At 45.4% G+C, this 21,730-nt stretch overlaps 1 protein-coding gene across 1 annotated transcript in view; it reads left to right on the forward strand.

Moving 5' to 3' along the window:
- Positions 1–21,730, forward strand: part of SAG (S-antigen visual arrestin) — a 33,172-nt gene that overhangs the window by 5,635 nt on the left and 5,807 nt on the right. Inside the window, exons 2-10 of the mRNA XM_077152069.1 lie at positions 1,054–1,114; positions 3,029–3,073; positions 4,785–4,978; positions 6,501–6,560; positions 9,992–10,068; positions 10,727–10,862; positions 11,599–11,683; positions 13,529–13,601; positions 18,852–18,989. Coding sequence (XP_077008184.1) covers positions 1,054–1,114; positions 3,029–3,073; positions 4,785–4,978; positions 6,501–6,560; positions 9,992–10,068; positions 10,727–10,862; positions 11,599–11,683; positions 13,529–13,601; positions 18,852–18,989 — 869 coding nt within the window. The remainder of the gene's footprint in view (positions 1–1,053; positions 1,115–3,028; positions 3,074–4,784; positions 4,979–6,500; positions 6,561–9,991; positions 10,069–10,726; positions 10,863–11,598; positions 11,684–13,528; positions 13,602–18,851; positions 18,990–21,730) is intronic.

Consider the following 21,730-nt stretch of genomic DNA (forward strand, 5'->3'; position numbering starts at 1 on the left):
CAGTAAAACAGATAACCTAGGAGGCACAGGGACCACTCAGGGACATGGGGTTGAGAGCAGAAGAGGATTCAACACCAACAAAAGTGGTTTAGGAGATTCATGAAGAGAAAAACCTGTAGGGAAGGAGGGGTCTGGCTGGTCCCTGCGCTCATTCGTTGGTTCACTCAGCAAGCGTTGATTGAATTCCTGCTGCACCCCAGTTACTGCAGGAGATACCATGATGGCCAAAAGATGTACAAAAAGACACAGAACTCTCACCCACGAGGCACTCATGGGCCCGTGGGTTAAAGTGGTGAGGGGCATGTACCCAACCCATGCTTTCCACAAAGGTTGTGGGTAAAGGGACTTTTACTGTTAGGGACGCGGAAACAGGACACGAGAGGATGAGGCCAAGGGGGAGCTCATTCTCCTTCCACCCCACCCCCAGCTATTCTCCCACACTCCCCCGCCTGCCACAGAGCATCAATTCGGGTTTAACTGTACAGAAGTTCACCTGGCACGATTTCAGGGACCCCACCAGAACTCCTGCCTATGGTCTCAGTCCAGAAATTCTTTAAACAAGAAGGGAAAACTTTCCATTCTTTCTTTCTTTTTCTTTTTTTTTTTTTTTTTAAACATGGGCAGGCACCAGGGATTGAACCCGGGTCCTCTGGCAACCATCCTTTCTTTTTTCTTTTTTTAATTAATTAAAAAAAATTAACTAACACAACATTTAGAAATCAGTCCATTGCAACCATCCTTTCTTGATGGGAAAGAATGGGGAGAAAAGGGAGCCCTGACCATCCAAAGGGCTGGGAAGAGTTCCTTTGTGTAGGGAAGAAGTGAGGGAACCAGAAAGATGGGATCAAGAGCTAAGGACAGAGCACACCATGCCTGAAACCCACCCTCTCAACCCACAGCAGCAGGGAGGAGGGCGGTAACAGGAAAGGTGCTGAACCTGTTGGCCCCCCTTTTCTAGATTAGTCAGGATATTTGGCCTTTGCTGGTCTTTACCATGAATGATTTAGTTTATGTTCTTTGACCATATAGCATCTGCACCTATTCTGTCCACAGGTGACCATCTACCTGGGGAAGAGAGACTATATAGACCACATTGACCAAGTGGAACCTGTGGGTAAGTTGAGTTTGGAGTGAGATTTTAATGATTTAAATTAAAATTTAACAGACAACCGCTGGGGTCTTTTAACAGACAACTGCTAGGGTCTTTTTTGGGGGGCGGGGGGTGTATGATCCTGGGTTTGAATCCTGGTCTCCTGCATAGCAGGCAAGCATTCTACACTGAACCACCTGTGCGCCCAATAGAATAGTGTCTTATTTTTCTTTTTAAATCGGCCTCACTCATATTTTAATCCAAGAAACATGTCAGTGAAATGTCACTGGAAATGATTTTAAAGAGTATGGGGAGACGAGCAATTCATTTCTAGAATGGATGAAAAATTCTGAATATTCAAAGTAAAAAATATATATAAATATACAGACATGGAGACCTTTCAATCAAAGGCACAAAAATAAGTGCACAAAAAGATATTCAACATCATTAGCCATTAGGGAAATGCAAATTAAAACTATAAGATATCACGACACACCTATCAGAATGACTACAATAAAAAATAGGGACAAGACCAAACGCTGGCGAGGATGCAGAGAAACTGGCTCACTCTTACGTTGCTGGTGGGACTGTAAACCCATACGCCACCCTGGAAAACATTTTGGCAGTTTCTTAACCGACTAAACATGCACTTACCATACGGCCCAGCAATTGTGTTCCTGGGCAATGATCCCAGAGAAATGAAAACTTATGTTCACACAAAAACCTGTACACAAGTGTTCACAGCAGTTTTATTTGTAAGGGCCTCAAAGTGGAAATAACCAGAAGATCTCTCAGTAGTGCCTGGTTAAACAAACTCTGGTACATCCCTATTGTGGTGTTACAGAGACAAAAAAAGCAAGTGGACTATTTATATATGAAACAACCTGTGAATGTAAAGGGCATTGTGCTGAGTGGGAAAAGCCAATCTCCAAAGGTCACATATGGTGTGATTCCATTTATAGAATGCTCTCGAGATGACAAAATTATAGAGATAGACGACAACCCCTGGTTGCCAGGGATTAAGGTTGTTGGGAAGCAGGAGACAGTGTGGTTATAAAGGGAGGCAAGCATGGGGAATCTGTATCTTGATTTCAGTGGTGGTTACACAAATCCACACATGTGATAAAATGACACAAACCTGCGTTCACACTTTGTACCAATGTCAGCTTCCTGGTTTTCACGTTGTACTATAATTATGTGAGATGTAGCTGTTAGAAGAAACTGGGTGAAGGATATGTGGGATTTCTGTGTACTATCTTTGCAGCTTCCGTTGAATCTATAATTATTTCAACATAAAAAGGAAAAAAAAAAAAGAGAGAGAGTGAGTACAGAAAAAACTGAGAAAGGGAGTGTTCCTTGGCAAAACTCTTTCTGGAAGGTCATTTGAGTCTCAAAATTCAACTCCAATTCTACAATCGATGTTTTAAAAAATCATGGATAGATGTAAAAGTTTATCTACAACAATGTTCATTGCAATATCAGTTACAATAAGGAAAACTTGGAAACAACCTAAATACCCTAACAAGAGGGGATTGATTAAATACTTTATGGTACACCCATTCAATGTACTAATATGTAGTCATTAAAATGATAAATACATATATCACTTGTCATGAATAGTTGTTTGCAATTTGTAACTGAGTGACAGAACAGATAACTGAGCAGTATATATAGTAGGATCTCATCTTGTGGGACATAAAACATTTCTACAATTAAGTGTATATGTATGGAAAAAATTCTACTCCAATATCTAGGCAGTGGGTATCTCTAGGTAGTAAGAAATTGAATGGCTTTGTTTTCTCCTTGCTTAACTTGACTTTCTAATTTTGTCATGAGAAACATGGATTACATGTACAACTGAAAATATCTATCGTCTTTTAAGAAGGCTTCTGGTTTCTTTGCTCTCTTCCACACTCATTATTCTCTCTTGTGATTTAGATGGTGTCGTGCTCATTGATCCTGAGCTTGTCAAGGGAAAGAAAGGTGAGGTGGGGCCTGTCCACAGTGGAATGAGGGGCCACTCTGCCTGCTGTCTGGGAAGGGGCACTTCTAGAAGCTGAAGCACTGTGCCGGGAGAGGGAGAAGGCAGTTGACATCTGTTTGGCATGTCCACTTCCTGCCTGGACGTCTCACTGCCCCCCCCCTCCCTTGTACAGTACGCCCAACACGGGGTTCTGTCAGGCTGGAGCTCACCGCCCCCACTTTTCAGATGGGAAAGTGAGGACTCAGGGTAGATCTGAGTCCCCAGCGGCAGGCTACTCAACAATAGGCCAGCGAGAACTGACGTCTGTCTGTCTGTCTCTAATGACCGAGTGCTTCCCTCTGTGCCACGTAGTTCTACACTAGGGACAAATCCAGAAGGGGCCCCCTGGGTGATTTTATCTTCAAAGGAGGAAATCATGCCTGTTGGGAGACAGGGGAATTAAAAATCAGAATTTAATTTTGTGCTGAGCCGATTGTTGGCAGTTGTGATGTGTGTGTAAGTAATTGGTTGCTAATAACAGGAAAACTAAATGAGAACAGATCCCAGTTTTCCTTCTGATGATGTCATTGTGACTCAGTCCGTTCCAAATATGCTTTTCTGAGTGACTACTGCTGGCAACTGCAAGGAATTATTCATGACTGGGAAGGGTCCGTGGGCCCATGTCAGGGGTGGGACCGTTAAGATCCAGGGGGTCGGGGCAGAAAGGGCCCCCAAATCTCCACCCTGTATCGTCTCCAGCATTGTCCTGGCTGCCTGCCCCTCTCGAACCCTGAAGTCCCGTGCCCTAGGTCAGAGCAGGTCAGAGCAGCAGCCGGCTCTAGGGCATCTCCCTAGTTCTGGGGGAGGATCTGGGGGGGGGGGGGCGGGTCAGACGCCCCAGACGCCCCAGGTGCCTGCAGGCGCCACTTCTGATGTGCTTTACCTGCAACGCTAATGTGCTTCCTGTTGTTTTATTTACCACGTTGCAGATAGTTATAAAGCGTCACCCAAACACTCATGGTGAACTTTCACGCCATTCTTTGGCCCACTTAGGGTGCAATTAATGTCCATTTAATCAAACTGAATTTTCAGAATGGGAAATGTTTAGTAAGTTTCAAGGCAATGGGAAAAGAAGGGTAGAGCTCTAAGCTTCCCTGACTTAATTCCATCTCTCCACTTGGCCTATAACCCCCTCCCAGCGCCTCTCCATACCCCACCCCCAGGGCTGGCCCAGGTCTTTTCTGCTCCCCGGCCCTGTTTCCCTCTGTTCCTTACCTTCACCTCCACCCCATCCAGACACTCCAACTCCAGAACGAGCAGCCTCACCCTGCTGTTAGCAGACCTCCCCGAGGTCAGGAGCTGGGGGGACAGGAGAAAGGAGTGGCAGGAAGTGGAGCAGGGTGGGTGGGCACCGAGGGCTCTGTCTGTGGATTTCCACTATCCTGGCAAAATAATGTGCTAAGAAGGAAGATGCCCCCACCCCACATACTCCCCTTTAAAAGAATCGACCCAAACCCCAAGAAAGGTGCCAAGTTTCCAAAACGATGTGCAGCAGCTGGGGGTGGTTCTCTCAAATCCCATCTCCCCAGATGCTGAGGGTTGGAGACCCCTGACCCCGGTGTGAGTGGCTCCTTCTTGGCCCACTCAGCCCCCTGGCACCTGCCCATCACCTCGATGGGGCGGGGGGCATCCCAGCACCAAGTCCCAACCTTCCCTGTGTCTTCCTCCCAGTTTATGTCTCTCTGACCTGCGCCTTCCGCTACGGCCAGGAAGACATCGATGTGATCGGCCTGACCTTCCGCCGGGACCTGTATTTCTCTCGGGTGCAGGTGTACCCTCCCGTGGGGGCCGCGAGCGCACCCACAAAGCTGCAGGACAGTCTGCTGAAGAAGCTGGGGAGCAACACGTACCCCTTTCTGCTCACGGTGGGCGTGCTCCTCGACAACACCACCCCCCCCACCCCACCCCCCCCACTCCCACCCCCACCCCTAGCCCTCTGCCCACTGCATCTTATCATGGGAATGGGAGCAAGGAAAGTGGACCGAGGGATCACTTCACGTTTGTGGGCCTGTAAATTGCACCCTGGAAGGAAATTCTAGATTGCATGGTCTGTGATTGTCTTTTTTTAAGTCCTTGAAAATAGCCTCTCAGCCTTTGAATGCACCATTTCAACCTACGCTTTGAATATTTCCCTTCATCCGACCACCTAATTATATGCGCATGTGTTATTCCTCTGCTCACTTATCTATAAAAAGAAAGCACACAGCAGTGCCCCTCCTCTGGCCAAGGAGTTCCCAACAGAAAGAACACCCTGTGGGATCAGGGTCTCAGGGAAATGAGCAGTTGTCTTTGTACTTGTCAACAAGTGGATGGAGGTGGATACATTCCTTCATCTCTCAGCCATGCTGAATTCCCCTTCTCTGAGACCTTAGGCAGAGCACACAATGGGGAAGGCTAATTCGTCTTAAAGTTACATACTCCGCAAGAGTTACGTGGTCCCGTGTGTTCCCAGGGGCTGATCCCAGGTGTAAACAAGTACTACCTTTTTCAGACAGCTTATCAGCGTGTGCCCAGAAACTGACAAATGTGCTTTCTTCTTTTTCGGGGGATGGGGTTGGGGGTGCATGGGCTGGGAATCGAACCCAGGCTTCCTGCATGGCAGGCGAGCATTCTACCACAGGATCACTCATGCACCCCTGACAAATGTGCTTTTTGACTCGACATGGGACTTTATCCTACAGCATTCATTGGACAGAAGCATACAAAGAGGTAGGAAGGGGGATATGCGTTGCAGCATTGTTTATAACGTCAAAAAAGTCAACAGCATTTCAGAAGCAAACCAAGGGGACCGGCTAAATTAAATGTGATGTTATAGAAACCCTAAAAATAGTGATGTAGAACTGCGTTGCAAGGCATGGAAAGTGTTCTGGACGCCTTTTGAATGGGGTTGGGGATGGTGAGGTGAGTGAATCAGATTACAAAACACGTCCATCACAGGCGCCTGTTCCTCTGAAACACACACTTGCGTGTGCAGATGTGCACTTGGGGCAGTTTGGAAGGTTGAATTAGCAACGCTGCGCTGCATGTTGGGGTGAACATGTTTCCCTCTGTGCTGTCTTGTCATCTGCATTTTCCACTTTTTTTTTTTTTTTTTTTTAGAGAGAGGGAGGAAGGGAAGGAAAGACAGAGAGAAGGAAGGAAGGGAGGAAGAAAGGGAAACATCTTTAAAAATTTTCTTGTTTTTATTGTATTTTGTTTGTTTGTTTGTTTTTTACATGGGCTGGGGCCGGGAATCGAACCGAGGTCCTCCGGCATGGCAGGCAAGCACTTTGCCCGCTGAGCCACCGCGGCCCGCCCCATTTTCCACTTTTTATACAGCGAATATACTTTATATGTGGAGTGAACTCCCTCTGAAAGAAATTATTTTCTATTTGTTTCCTTCCACAGTTTCCTGACTACTTGCCCTGTTCAGTGATGTTGCAGCCAGCTCCACAAGACATGGGGAAGGTTAGTTGAAGAAGAAATGCAAAGGATTCATTCATTCATTCATTCTTATATATATATTTTTTGAGGATCTGGACTTTTTACTTGAGAAATTATAAACCATGGTCAATTTCGCTCAGGATAAAATTACCTTGTAATTGAAAATTTTTAAACATTAAACTGCCCCCTTCCTTTCTTTTTCTGACTCTGATACTTACTTGGCCATACTGTTAGGTTCCAATATGTAATTTGCAAACTGAAGCCCTGCTAAACATTGGATGAAGCAGAAAGGGGATGGAGCTCTGCAGAAACTGTTCTTTTTAAAAAAGATTGTATATATATATTAACCATTTTTAGGGTACATTTCAGTGGCATTGATTACTTTTACAATTTTATGCTGCTGCCTTCCATTACTAAAACATTTTCATTACTCCAAACAGAAACTTTGCCCCCCATTAAGTAGTAATTCCCTATTTCCCCCTACCTCCAGCCCCCAGCAACCTCTAATCTATTTACTGTTTCTGTGAATTTGCTTATTCTAGGTATTTTATATAAGTGAAGTCATACACTGCCCTTTTATGTCTGGCTTCTTTCAGTTAGCAGAATGTCTTTAAGGTTCATCTATGTTTATAGTATGAATTGGAACTTCATTTCTTTTAATGACTGAATATTATTTCCATTTTATGGATAGGCCACTTTCTGTTTGTTCATTCATCCATAGACAGACACTACCTTTGATTCTACCTTTTGGCATTTGTGAATAACGCTGCTGTGAACATTGGTGCACCAGCATCTGCTTAAGTCCCTGCTTTCAATACTCTGGGCATATACCTAACAGAGGAACTGCTGGGTCATGTGCTAATTTCATTTCATTTTTGAGCAATTGCCAAACTATTTTCCACAGTGGCTGCAAGACTTTACATTCCCACCAGCAATGCAGGAAATTTCCATTCTCTTCATTCATGTCAATACTTATATTCTGTTTCTGTTGTTTGTTTTAATAATAGCTAGCCTAATGGATGTGAAGTGTTATCTCATCATGGTTTTGATTTGCATTTCCCTAATGACTAATGATGTGGAGCATCTTTTCACATGCTTATTGGCCCTTTGTTTAGCTTCTTTGGAGAAATGCCTATTCAAGTATTTGCCCATTTTTTAATTGGTTTGTTCATCCTTTTGTTGGTGAGTTGTTCCACAGACTTTTAAAATAATTTTTTCTTTATGAAAAATTTCAACACATACATAAAAGTAGAGACACCAGTATAATGAATGACTATGAACTTATCGCTCATCTTCAGCAATTGTTAACCATGACCAACCTTGTGAACAAGATAGTCATGCCCGACCCTCATGGAGCTCACACGTTGCAGAAGGTAACAGGTAACTAGTTGGTCCATGGTCACATCAGGTGGCAATACGTGCTCAGAGGACGAAGGCTGTCAGGGACAAAGGGACGTTTGTTCAGGGTATTCCAGGAAGGTCTCTAATAAGGCAATGCAGAGTAGAGACCTGAAGGAAGCCAAGGAGAAAGCCTTGCTGTTCTAGGGGAGAGTCTTCCAGCAGAGGGAACAGGACAGCAAGGGGCCTGGCTTGCTTGGTGGGGAGCAGCAGGGGTAAACGGGAGAAGCTGAGGCCAGAGCAGTATGGGGAGGTGTGGCGATCATGAAGGACTTTGCACACCAATGCAGGGACTTAGAGCAACAGGATCTGACTCAGGTTTTCAAAGGATCACTCTGGCCACTGTGGGCTGAGGTTGCCGTGCATGATCTGTGAAGGGATTGAAAAGCAAGGGGCTGAGTGCATGCAGAGAGGCGTGATGGCGCTGGACATGCAATCTAAGCAAGGCAGGGTGGGCAGCGAGGACAGGACGGGCAATGGAAAGGGCTAGGACCCCTGGATTACAGGCTGTTGGCCGGGGAGTCATGCAGGAAGGAGCTGCAAAGATAAGAGGTGACAGCAGAGTGACGGGTCTGTAGGGGATCCTAGAAGCCTGCACTGAGAGATGGTGACAAGGCTTAGGGCAGTGTTTTACAAAGTCGGGGGCCCGACTCATCAGTGGTTTGTGAAATCGATGTTATGGCTCAGAAATGGCATTTTTATAAAATGGAATGGAATGAAGTAGAATAGATAAGGTCAGACTGTGTCGCATGTAGCAAAGCCACTGCTTACATGGAGGATTTCATGTATTTGTGCCGATCTCACTTTTCCTCTAGGCCCACCTGCACCCTGGGCACCCCTGCATACTTATACCTGGGTTGAAGAGTCAGGCTGGGAGGGCGTGACACTCAAAGCTCAGGTGTGCACACAGTGGGGCTGAGGGCTGCAGAGGGCCTCCAGTGTGTTACTGTGACCCAGACAATGCTTAAATGTTTTTTTAATGTAGTTGATTTAAAAATCAACCATCAACTGATGAACAGATAAACAGAATGTGGTCTATCCATGGCTTGGAGTATTTTTCAGCCATGAAAAGGAATGACCTGTAAGACGTTGATTGTACACTTTGGATGGATTGCATGGTGTGTGAGTATATCTCAATAAAATTGCATTACAAAAAGGAGGGGGGAAAAAGAATGAAGTTTCGGTAGATACTGCAATGTCGACAAGCCTTGAAAACATTATGCTAAGTGCAATCCAGACACAGAGGGATAAGTATTGTCTGATTCCACTTCTATGCAAATTCATAGGCACAGAAAATAGATTAGAGGTACCTGAGGCGGGTGTAGGGTCGGGGAATAGGAAGTTAATGCTTTGTTCAGAGTTTCTGTTTGGGATGATGAAAAGGTTTTGGTAATGAATGGTGGTGATGGTTGTACAACATCGTGAAATTAATTTGTGCCATTGAGTTGTACACTTAAAAAATGGTTGAAATGGCACATTTTATGTCATGCGTATATTTTACCATAATGCATTTTTTTCAAATCAGGAGATTTCAGCCCAAATACCATATCCAGCCTCTTTTTAAGAATCGGCAGCAACACCAGCACTGGCCCCCTTCCTGCCTGGCCAACACTTGGCTCAGGCCAGGGCTTGACACCCAGGCGTGCTGGCTGGTCTGTGGGCAGCTGCATCTGCTATAAAACATGTGCATGGGGTCACGTTTGAGCAGGAAAGCTAAGTTAGCGGAGTGGTGCCAGATGCTGGGTGAGATGTGGGGAGGCAGGGACCCCTGAGACATGAGTCATGCCCTGTGGGCACCCCCAGGCTGAGTCTCCCCTCTGGGGCTTTGGGCCCACGACACTCTCCTCTTCCTAGGGTCATTTTGTTCATCCTAGGGTCATTTTGTTACTACTACGCTTCACTATCTAGTGTCTTCAAAGTCTAGTTTGGCCCTAGGAAGGATAAGGTTAAAACAGAAAGATGGTGACCCGTAACATCCCCGGGCAAGCTGGGAGCCAGTCTGGCCCCCGGGAAGGGAGGCACCAGCCACTGCCCTGTGTGTTCTCTCGCCCTGACAGTGCTGTGGGGTCGACTTTGAGGTCAAAGCATTCGCCACAGACAGCAGCGACTGCGAAGAGGACAAAATCCCCAAAAAGTAAGAGTGTGCTTGTGGAAATAAGTGGGGTCCAGGGCCAAGGCAGGCGGGGAGAAGGAACGTGTTGCACCTTTATCTGCCAGGGCCGGCGAGGTGGGGCTGAGGGCACCTGCCCAGTTCAGGCCAGCTTGGGATGGACCCTCTCGCAAGAGGGACAGGGTCAAGTGGGTGATCCACTGGGGTGGAGGTAGGGGGACACAAAGAAAGGAAACGCCAGGGGAGTTGGCCACCTCAAGAGCTCCTGTGAGCCCTTAGACAGCTTCCAGAATCCCTCTTTCTTCCGTTTTCTTCTTATGCCTCCACCAGATTTCCACCTGTACCCTTAACCTTTTCTAATAACAATAAGCAATGCTACCAGTGCATCACACTTCCCTGGGGCTTTGCTGCACTCTCACTAAGGCACAGGATGCCCTCATGCAGCAGCTGCCCACCAAGGCCCTCCTTGGGGAAAGCATCCCGACCGGAGCCATCACCTTGGGTTGACCAGAAGCCTGGTCCCCTGGCTCTTCCAGCTACCAGGGCTGTCCCAGACTCAGACCAGCATCCTGTCCCCCTTCTAGTTGTTCTCTCTCGATTGGACACATAGCCCCGATACGGATATGGGGGGAGAGGCTGGGAGGGCCATCGGAGCCTCCTGTGGGGAACTTCTTGCCCACAGGAGCTCCGTGCGCCTCCTCATCCGAAAAGTGCAGCACGCTCCGCTCCAGATGGGCCCCCAGCCCCAGGCTGAGGCCGCCTGGCAGTTCTTCATGTCGGACAAGCCCCTGCACCTGGCCGTCTCCCTCACCAAAGAGGTAACCCGCCCACTGGAGGAGGCAGCCTGCTGGGCTCCCCCGACCCGGGTGGGGCAGGGTGGGACCTCGGCACCCCACCTCGGTGGCAAGTTCTCTTGTTTCTGGGGATAGTTCAGTTGGTGAATTGTTGGCTTTTCTCATCATTTGCAGCTAATGTGAGCCAATCCCAGGGAGAGGGAGGGGTGACATCTTGACCCCCACCTCACCCTGCCCCTGGCTATCTTTGCCCTCTCTCTGCCCACACTGGGCCTGGTTTACTGATGGAGCATCAGTGGTATGATGATTACAAATTGTTGATTTCCCTGAAAACCTTAAGTTTCATCAAAACCAGGCAGGGGTGGTAGTGTCACGTGAGCATGTGATCTGTTAGGCATGTCGTGGGAAAAAGGTGAAGAACCACTGGCCCAGCTGTCTTGGGACCCTCTGGTCACCAGTAGATGTGCACAACACGTTTGGGGCAGGAACCCAATGTACTGAGGACTGGACGTGAGACCCCAAGGCTTAGTCTGATGTAACTTTCAGGACTCGGGCATTCTATCCACACTGGTCTCCCAGACACTTCCTGGGCAGAACCTGTTCTGGACCCTTCTCTAAAGGAAGCATGTTGCTAACACTTTACCTTTCTTAAGAGTATGGAAGTTCAGCCACTTTTATTCTAGTTAAAGGGATTAAGATGAGCATCTAGAAACCTCAAGATTCTTTTCTCCTTTTCTGACTCACCTGCTAACTTTTCCAGATATATTTCCATGGGGAACCTATTCCTGTGACTGTGACCGTGACCAATGACACGGAGAAAACAGTGAAGAAGATTAAAGCGTTGGGTAGGACTTTCCTCTTAAAACTCAAGGGCAGTCTTCTAGATTTTCTCAGTTGATCGTATTTCCTCAGGTCCTATAAGATCCTTCTAGAAGGGCCCTTGGAATTGCCTCTTTGTCTCTGCTGTCCCTTAGAGAAAACTTATAAACGTCTCCTACCTAGTTTAGGTCTGTCCTCTTGGGACAACACCCTTGAAGGGTGATCTTCCCATCTTTCCATGGCTGTATCTTCCAGGTCAGATGGCGGGGGAAGACATGGGAGGAGTTTTCCTTCTTGGAGCAGCAATCATTTTTGTTCACAAATACAGCTCAGTGTGGTGGGAAAAGTACTGGATTCAAAACACCTGGACTTAATTTGTAGGCTGCAAAAGAGCCTCTGAACCCCCAGTTCCCATGTCCAGGAGAAGCTCCTTGTCTACCTGCCCAGGTTTTCTAAGGCTTTCAAGAAAGCTCACATACAGCAGTACTTGGTAAATAGTAAAGAGCTCATTACACTTTTATCACCAAAACAAGATGACTGAGCCTCACCTTTAACTGCAGGAAAGGTTCCTCCTGCTTACTGTTCCTACAATTTCCTCAGCTCAGAGTCATCAGAGTGCAGGGCATGGTCTTATATGAAGCTATTTTTAATTGATTGAATGTAAAGGAAAGAAAGGGCCACATAAAAAAGATGTGATGAAATGACCTGGGAAAGTGACTTCCAAGTTTATTTCTAAGCTCAAGCATTCAGTGACCAAGATGAAGTTATAGTATCTGAGGGTGACCAGCTGTCCAGGATTGCCCAGGATGGAAGGCTCTGGACTTTCAGTGCTACAACAGGAACAATGCCAGACAAAGTGGGATGGTTGGTCCCTTTACGGGTCGTGCAGCACTTTCCTCTTTCCCTGTGTGTCTGTTGTAGATTAAATGTGGGAATTTGGTTCTGTGCTAGATAGCATGAATTCTTAATTTAAAAGTTTGGTTCTGTTTGGTGTTGGTTTAACTCGTGTGCCTTGAAGTCTTCATGGGATTTGGAGTTTTTTGGCATGTTGTCTGTAGTGTCCAATAAAATGTTTCACAAAATGGGGGGATTAATAAAGCCTTATGCATTTTTTAGAATGGTTTCTCAAACCTGATATCAAAGCTGTTAACCTTTGAAAGTTTTTGACTTTTATGAAACAAAATGTTAATAGCTTTCTATAAGTTGGGCAGGGTGCTGAGTGATTCACACAAATTGTTTCTTTTAGTCCTCAAACTTGATTTAAAGGAGATTAAATGTCGTTTTTTAAATCCTCACAACAGTCCCATGAGTTAGGCACAATTATCAACCTCATTGTATTGATGGGGAACTGATAAGTAACTCACCCTACAGTTAATAAGTTAAGAGCTAAACTGGTATTTGAACCCAAATAGTCCTTGAATTAAATTTGTGCTATCTCCGATGGTTTCTAGCTTGGTGAAGAGGAAGGACAATGCTCATTATTTAGGGTTATGTTGAAAGGAGTTGGGTTTGAAGAAAAGCAAATGGTAGATTCTAGGATTCTGGAAGATTCTGTGCCTTTGAAGGATAGCCAGGGTCATCCCAAGGACAGTCGGAAATAAGTCTGGGCTAGAAAGAGAGGAAGGTACAGGAAATGTGTTTCAGGGAACTCTGGCTCATGGGTGGGAGTTGACACAAAGCAGACAATTGGCAAAGAGAAGTGGCCAGAGGACAGACAGGGAATTTGAAGCCTTGGGCTTAGAAAAACAAGTCTAGGAAGCCATCTAAAAAGGTCATCGGAGAGGAAAACATTCCCAGGAGGGCCAGGTGACACCCTGCATGGGTGTGAGAGACCCCACGCTGAGTCATCCACCGCTCTTCTCCCTTTGCAGTGGAACAAGTGGCCAACGTGGTTCTCTACTCAAGCGATTACTATGTCAAGCCGGTGGCCATGGAGGAAACACAGTGAGTAACTGGTTGCCCTTCCCTGTCCTGGGAGACCAGCCTTCAAGGTCAAGTTCCCCTTTAGTCACCATAGAAGAACTAGAATGCCCAGTTCACCAACTTTTCACTTCCTTCCCTTATCTTTTTTCTTTTTTTAAACTTTTTTTTATTGTATAATATAACATACATACAAAGCAAAGAAAGAGAAAAGCAATAGTTTTCAAAGCACTCTTCAACAAGTAGTTATAGGACAGATCCCAGAGTTTGTCATGGGCTACCGTATGATCCTCTCAGATTTTTCCTTCTAGTTGCTCCAGAATATACCTTCCCTTTATTTCACTTCAAAGGCTGTGAAGAAGTTATGTCTCAACTCTATTTCTACCTTATCCCTGCCTCATCCCACCCATCTCCCAAGAGTTCTGAGAAATCAGTCCAATCTAAAGAATGATGAAGATGAGAGAATTGATTAAATGTCAGAAATGGGTACAGCTGACCTTACTATTTAATTTTGGAGCAAATTTTAGGAATCTGATACTGTTCCATTCCCCATCCCAATATAGTCAAATGATCTGTCAGCCCAGGCTGGAGTTCCATGGTGGTTAATTTTGTGTGTCAACTTGACTAGATTATGGTGTTCAGTTGTTTTGTCAAACACTAGCCTAGATGTTGCTGTGAAGGTGTTTTATAGTTGTGATTGACATCTATAACCAACTGACTTTATTTTTTTATTTTTATTAATTTTTTTAAACATAACAAACACAAACATTCATACCATATGATCATTTCATTCTACATATATAATCAGTAATTCACAATATCATCACATAGTTGTATATTCATCATCTTGATCATTTCTTAGAACATTTGTATCAATTCAGAAAAAGAAAAAGAAAACAGAAAAAAATTCATACATACCATAACCCTTACCCCTCCTTTTCATTGATCACTAGTATTTCAATCTATTAAATTTATTTTAACATTTGTTCTTCCTATTATTTATTTTTAATCTGTATGTTTACTTGTCTGTCGAAAAGGTAGATAAAAGGAGCACCAGACACAATGTTTTCACAATCACACATCACATAGTGAAAGCCATATCATTATACAATCATCTTCAAGAAACATGGCTACTGGAACACAGCTCTACATTTTCAGGCAGTTCCCTCTAGCCTCTCCATTACACCTTAACTATAAAGATGATATCTATTTAATGCCTAAGAATAACCTCCAGCATAATCTCTTGACTCTGTTTGGAATCTCTCAGCCATTGACACTTTATTTTGTCTCATTTTGCTCTTCTGCTTTTTGGTTGAGAAGGTTTCCTCAATTCCTTGATGCTGAGTCCCAACTCATTCTAGGATTTCTGTCCCGTGTTGACAGGAAGGTCCACACCCCTGGGAGTCATGTTTCATGTAGAGAAGGGGAGGGCATTGAGTTTGCTTGTCGTATTGGCTGAGAGAGAGAGGCCACATCTGAGCAACAAAAGAGATTCTCTTGGGGGTGACTCTTAGGCCTAATTTTAAGTAGGCTTAGCCTATCCTTTGTGGGGTTAAGTTTCATATGAACAAACCCCAAGATTGGGGGCTCAGCCTATTGCTTTGGTTGTCCCCACTGCTTGTGAGAATATCAAATATTCTCCACTTGGGGAAGTTGAATTTTCCTTCTTTCTCACCATTCCCCCAAGGGGACTTTGCCAATACTTTTTTATTCACTGTTCAAATCACTGTGGGATTTATTGGGGCATCACTCTGGATAAACCTACAAAATCTCATGCCCTACTCAAGTTTCCATGTACTTATAGTGCTCAATTAAGCTGTCCATATAAGTTATATTAGGAACTGCGCTAGTCAAAATATAAATTTTGTACCAAATAAACATTTTTTGCTTTAGTCTCACACATAAGTTAAAATTTTAAAATATTAAATACCATCTATCTTCAACACCCTGCAGTAATGACATTCCTTTGGTTTTCCTCATGCAAAAACATTTTTAAATTTGTACCTTTAGTCACTATCATTATACACTCCAGGCATTCCTAGCTTATGCCATCTCAGTCATTATTGTATATCTTTCCTTCTGACAGAAAAAATTCATACATACCATAACCCTTACCCCTCCTTTTCATTGATCACTAGTATTTCAATCTATTAAATTTATTTTAACATTTGTTCTTCCTATTATTTATTTTTAATCTGTATGTTTACTTGTCTGTCGAAAAGGTAGATAAAAGGAGCACCAGACACTGATTTCCTTTGTGCCCCCAGGCCTCCTCCCTCTGTCATTCTCACATCCAGCTTCATTCAGTGTTCTAACATTATTGTATTACAGTTAGTTAGTATTGCACTACCCATTTCTGAATTTTGACAATCAGTCCCGTACAACCAACTGACTTTAAATTTAAAAGGAGTTGACCCTTGATATTGTGGATAGGCCTCAGCCAATCAGTTGATGGCCTTAAGAGCAACAATTAAGATTTCCCAAAGAAAAATAAATCAATCTTATCTGAATTCCCAGCCTGCCAGCCTGCCTACAGATTTCAGACTTGCCAGCCCCATAATCACATGAGCCAATTCCTTAAAATCTTTCTCTCTTTCTCTTTTTGTTTTTCTGGAGAACTCTGACTGATACAGGTCTCTCTCTCTCTCTCTCTCTCTCTCTCTCTCTCTCTCTATATATATATATATATATATATATATAATATTTTATTTCTAACACTAATTTTTTTTATTGTGAAAAAGAACATATAACAAAAAAGTAATAAATTTCAATGCACACCACAACAATTGGTTGTAGAATAGATTTCAGAATTTGATATGGATTACAATTCCACAATTTTGGGTTTTTCCTTCTGCCTGCTCCAAGACACTGGAGACTGAAAGAAATATCAATATAATGACTCAGCAGTCATACTCATTTGCTAAATCCTATTTTCTCTGTTATAACTCCACCTTCTCCTTTGATCTTTCTCCCAATCTTTAGGGGTATTTAGGCTATGCCCATTCTAACTTTTTCATGTTGGAAAGGGCTGTAGATATTATGGGATAGGGGCATGGAACTAGTTGATGTTCTGGAGAGGCTGGCCGCTCTGGGTTTCAGAACTTATCTGGCCTAGGAACCCATCTGGAGGTTGCAGGTCTCTGTATTTTGATCTTCTCACCGATTTTAAAATCCTGTACCAGTGACAACTGGATTCAAATGATGCATCAATTCTTAGCCTGTTGGCTTCCTTTAGTAGAACTGACAAAAAAGAATCCTGCAATGGCTCCTTCGTGCTATAGTGAGAGACCTGCTCAGTTAAGCTTTGTGCTAAAAAGTCAAATCAATTCATTTAACACACAGGCTACTGGGGATTAAACCCCTGCCTCTTTGGAGGGTAGCATTGGAAGATTTTTCCTCCTTGTCTGGAATGTTCTATGCGTGGTACATAAAGATCTTACCAGTGTTACAGAAAGGAGGATGGTCAGGAAAGATGACATAATTCAGCAGGATAATATTACATAAAATTTAAAAGACAGCCTTGGGGTCAACTATTACTCAAAAGAGATTCAGGTTAAGTTTAATTATAGATTTAAAGGGGAGGAGGAGGAAAGAACCAAAACTTATTGACAGACTCCTTTGTGCCAGTCCTGGGGTATGTCCAACTTTTTAGGGTTCATCCTGGCTCACTCTTGTGCCCTGGGCATCTCAGCCCTGGCTTGACTTTTGGCATTTGCTCAGCAGTGATGGGGGCAAATAGTCCAAAGCTGTGTTAATCCCATTATCTGTCCTCATTTCAGGCCTTGGGTGCATTTTGAACCAAATGATTCCTAAGAAACTGAGAACTATTCTAGGACCCCCATAAAGGTGTGAGAAAGCTTCAATGCTGAGCCAACCCCAGCCAATGGATCTTAGACTAGAGGCCACTCAGATGGCTACAGAACAGAAACCAATATCCCCGAACCCCATGGCTGTGCTGGACTCTGGTGAGCAAGCCTCCTCTGTACCAGGTCAGGCCTAACTGCTGGGCTGCTGTCCACCATCCAGTCCCAGGGGGCCCATGCTGACCTCGATGAGTCAGCACCCAGAGGAGCTGGACAGTGGCTGGACTGGCCTCAGGACCCTTGGCACAGTACTTTGGCAAACCTTGCAGCAGGAAAGGCCATCACTCCAGCTTGATCCCAAGGGCCCTTCCTACAATGGTCACCTCTACAAGTGTGATTTCTGCCTCTGTCATGCTGCTGCCCAAATCACACTCATTAGGAGAAGAGAGACTCCATTAGGACCCTGATGGGACCACGCAGCCACTTGGGGCTCGAGCTCAAACAGAATTTGGTAAAGACCCTGCCTGGGAGCTTCCTGCATACACTGGAGGTGGGAGAGCAGCAGCTGCTTTGAGCTCTCCAGGGAGAGTTCAGATCTTAATGAGGGAAGAACTTCTGGGCCTGGCAGTTCAGACTTCCAGCCTGTCTCTAAACAGATTGAAAAAATGTCCCTGATGCCAGCACCTAGGCAGAGCTTCCAGGGCCTTGTCCTGCCTTCTTCTGGCCTAGTGTGAGGATAGAGAGCACGCTACGTAGCATGGCCAAGGGTGAGATGGAGCATGGACAGCTCTCAGCACGGCGCGTGCTGCATGCATGGATGGCTGAGCCCAGCATCTGATGCTGCTCCGAGATGCTGCCTGACCCTGGAGATATACACACAGCTTGTGTCACCAACTCGAACACTGTCCTGCCCTTTGGGACCCTCCTCTGCTATCTGTCAGGTGTTGGTTAACCCACTGCCCAACCAACAATTGAGACAATTGGGTAGAGAAAGAGTGTGTATGCTACTTTTAACCCAAACCAGTCCAGTGTGCATGGTGCCCAGAGCACCCCACCTCACCCATACTGGCTGCTCACCACCCAGGCACATGACCCAAGAACTTCTACCCTGGTGTTGATGCTGACACTGGCCAGATGGCTTCACATCCAGGAGGAGACTGTGGTTCTCTGAGCCTCAAGCTAGTTGGTCTCATTTAACTCTGTAGAACTTTCTAGAAATTCAGTGAGCCAGAGCAGGCTTGGGGGCTTGAGGTAGCATCCTAATGTTGCTACCAGCCTACTTTGAGGTTTAACTAATAATGTTCTGCTTCTTGTAAAGCAGATTCACAAGCTTTTTCAAATCTGAACTGATCTTTTTGACGAGTTTCAGGGAGCTTTGATCCTGGAAAACCATGTCTTGTGGGGTTGATGGTGGTGTTTACAGTGGTAAGTGACAACTGACCAACTCTCCTTTCTGTTTTTCTTCCTCCAGAGAAAAAGTGCTACCAAACAGCACTTGGACGAAGACGCTGACACTGGTACCCTTGCTGGCGAACAATCGAGAAAGACGGGGCATTGCCCTGGATGGGAAGATCAAGCACGAGGACACCAACCTCGCCTCCAGCACCATGTGAGTCCTTGCAGCTCAAAGCCCGGGGAGGAGGCTGGTCTCTGCAGCGGGACTGGCACTGCTCTGCTCCCCTGTCTTATCTCACCCCCTGAGCTCAGAAGTTGCTCGTGCAGGATGAAGGGCTGTGTTTTGCAAGGCAGGATGCAGACTTAGTGGTCTGGCCTGCCATGGTGGTTACAGCTGCAGGCTCTAAAAACAACTTTGCACCAAACCCCGGCTCCACTTCCTACCCGCTAGGTGATCCTGGTAAATTGCCTGAACTCTCTGAGAATCTCAGTTTTCCCATCCTTATATGAGAGTGACAATGGTTCCTATCTTACAGAGCAGTAATGATAAGTGCTCAATCAATGTCAGCTATCACTATTTAGAAGTATTATTAACTAGTATAGTGTCCTATGCATATTAACTGAATTATACATTTGGCTACATTTCGTTCATTTGTTTATTCATTTTCCAACAGTAAAGGTAAAAGAACAGGAGACCCCAATGGCTGCAGATGTTGATTCCACTTAAATGAGGATAAGCCCGACTCAAAGAAACACTGGCCAAATTTAGGCAGCAGATCAGATACCCACTGCCATACCTTTTTGTCTGTTGGTGAACCCCAAGGGTTTGGGTAGGAGCCATGGCCCAGGCTCATGCTCCCATATTGTCACCATTTCCCATGTGACATGCTGGGGGCTCCCGTGTGGCCCTGGTGAGACCACCTATGGGTGGTGCCCATGGGAAGGGGCAGGTGTGTATGAAGATGTGGCCCCATAGTCTAGGAGCACATATTCTCTGAGATCTAAATATGGGGGGACAAAGAATATTTGGCAGAAGGTCATACTGCAGGAGCCCAAGGATTTTTGGAGGATAATTGGCTGAGCTATTGTGTTAGATTCTACGGCACACTCCCGAAGCCCTAAGGGCAAAAATAACAGGGAGAAGGATATCCTAGGTCAAATTATTCAAGGATAAAAATCATAATATCAATAATGACCAATTGCATTTATAAAGCACTTTACTGGTTTATGGAATATTTTACAAACACAAAAGTCTCTGTCTTTGTGAGGATGGCATATGTATAGTCATTTTATGGATAAGGAAATTGAAGTTCAGCCACAATGATTGACTCACCCAAGGTCACCCGGTTGGTTAATGGCAAGGCAAAGTCTGCTCCTGACCCTGAGTTCCTTGTTTCTCTCCCAGCTTCGGCACTGACATCTAGGGCCCCTGAAAGTGACACCCACAGCAGAACTTGGATCTGCAAATCTCTGCATGTGTGTGTATGTGGTGTGTGAATCTTCCATTCAAGGAAAATCCACACACACTATGGCGTGCATGGGTGGGACTTGGAAGGGATCATCACCAGCAGGGAGAAAACTCATGGGTGTTCCCACCCATGTGACAAAAGCATATTCTGTTCCCCCACTTCTGATTGGGTCCCGTTCAGTGCAAGGTAGAGTCAATCCTGTGCAAAGAGCTAGAGTCTCAGACTTGCATCCTTTTTTTCCTCTTTGGTGGCCACCTCTCTCTACCCAGTGCTTGGCTGCATTCCACAATTGCAGACAAAAGGCATTTGGCCTCATAAAGGAACCTCAGGTACCAGTGAACTGGCACAGCATTCTTTTGGGGGGCATTGTGGTCCTAGAAGCACATGTCCATGGTGCTTCCCTGCCCAGGCTTCTCAACACACCCTCCCCTGCCACCTACCTCCAGCCTCTGGTTTCTACCTCTGTTCACATTATTTTAGCTAGTATTTCATGACTTTCTTTGTATTGTAGCTTTTGTTATTGGACAACCTAAAACACGTTGGGTCACGTGAGATAAAATCTATGTTAAATTGCCTAGCATGGTGCCTTCTTATAGTTGGAGCTCAATGCTTACTAGTGGAATCTATAAATGAAATTTTTGTTGAGGAAATTACTTGTCAGTCTGTACTCTCTCTAGGGCATATGTAGTAGTCTCATGCACCTCTGTTCCTTCATGTAACCATTTACTCAGCTCTTGGTGCCTACTGGGTACTGGGGACACAGAGGTATCAAGAGCCAGGAAGAGAACAATCCCAGTCCCCTGCAATCAGGGTTGATGGAGGCCCATGGCCTTATCCCACAAGTGGGGTGCTGAGGAGGGAGACCTGGCATTGTCTGACAAGTGGGCAAGAAGGCTTTCCAAAGTGGGGTACTGGGGGATGGGGGGAGGGGGGAGTATGTTTCGGGACAGGTCTGTGTTTGGTGAAGTCAGTACATGGAATCTGAGTTGGCAAAGGCAGGCAAAGGCCGGATCATAGATTGCCAGCTGTGCCCCAGTGCAGTGGGCAAGAGCTCAGGGAAGGAGCCTGGCATTGAGGAGAGAAGCTATTGAGATAATCCACGTGGGAGGAAAGCATATGGGAGGACTCAGTGTCCTGCCAGGGATGGGTGGTTATGGCAGGTGGGAGGGAGGGAGGGACTGCAGAGGATAAGGCTTCTAGCTGGGTGACCAGGTCCATGAGCATGAACTAAGAGGGGGCATGAAGAAGGAGGAACACTCCGTCCTCTCTGAACGTCTAGAGGAGGAAACGCCATGCTACAAAGCACGAAAGGAATTCTCCCTGCCCCGATTCTATAAAGTTCTAGGATTCTGACAGCTTGATTGATTGACTGAGTTCACCACTTCCTGGAGAGGACACCTCCTTGTTGGCATGCATGGGTGAGAGGTGGAAGGGGTCATTCATCTGGTCTTCGCTTTGCCCGGCTCCCCTGAATTCTTCTCCTTTT

The sequence above is a fragment of the Tamandua tetradactyla genome, chromosome 3, assembly GCF_023851605.1.
Source record: "Tamandua tetradactyla isolate mTamTet1 chromosome 3, mTamTet1.pri, whole genome shotgun sequence".
Lineage (NCBI taxonomy): Eukaryota > Metazoa > Chordata > Mammalia > Pilosa > Myrmecophagidae > Tamandua > Tamandua tetradactyla.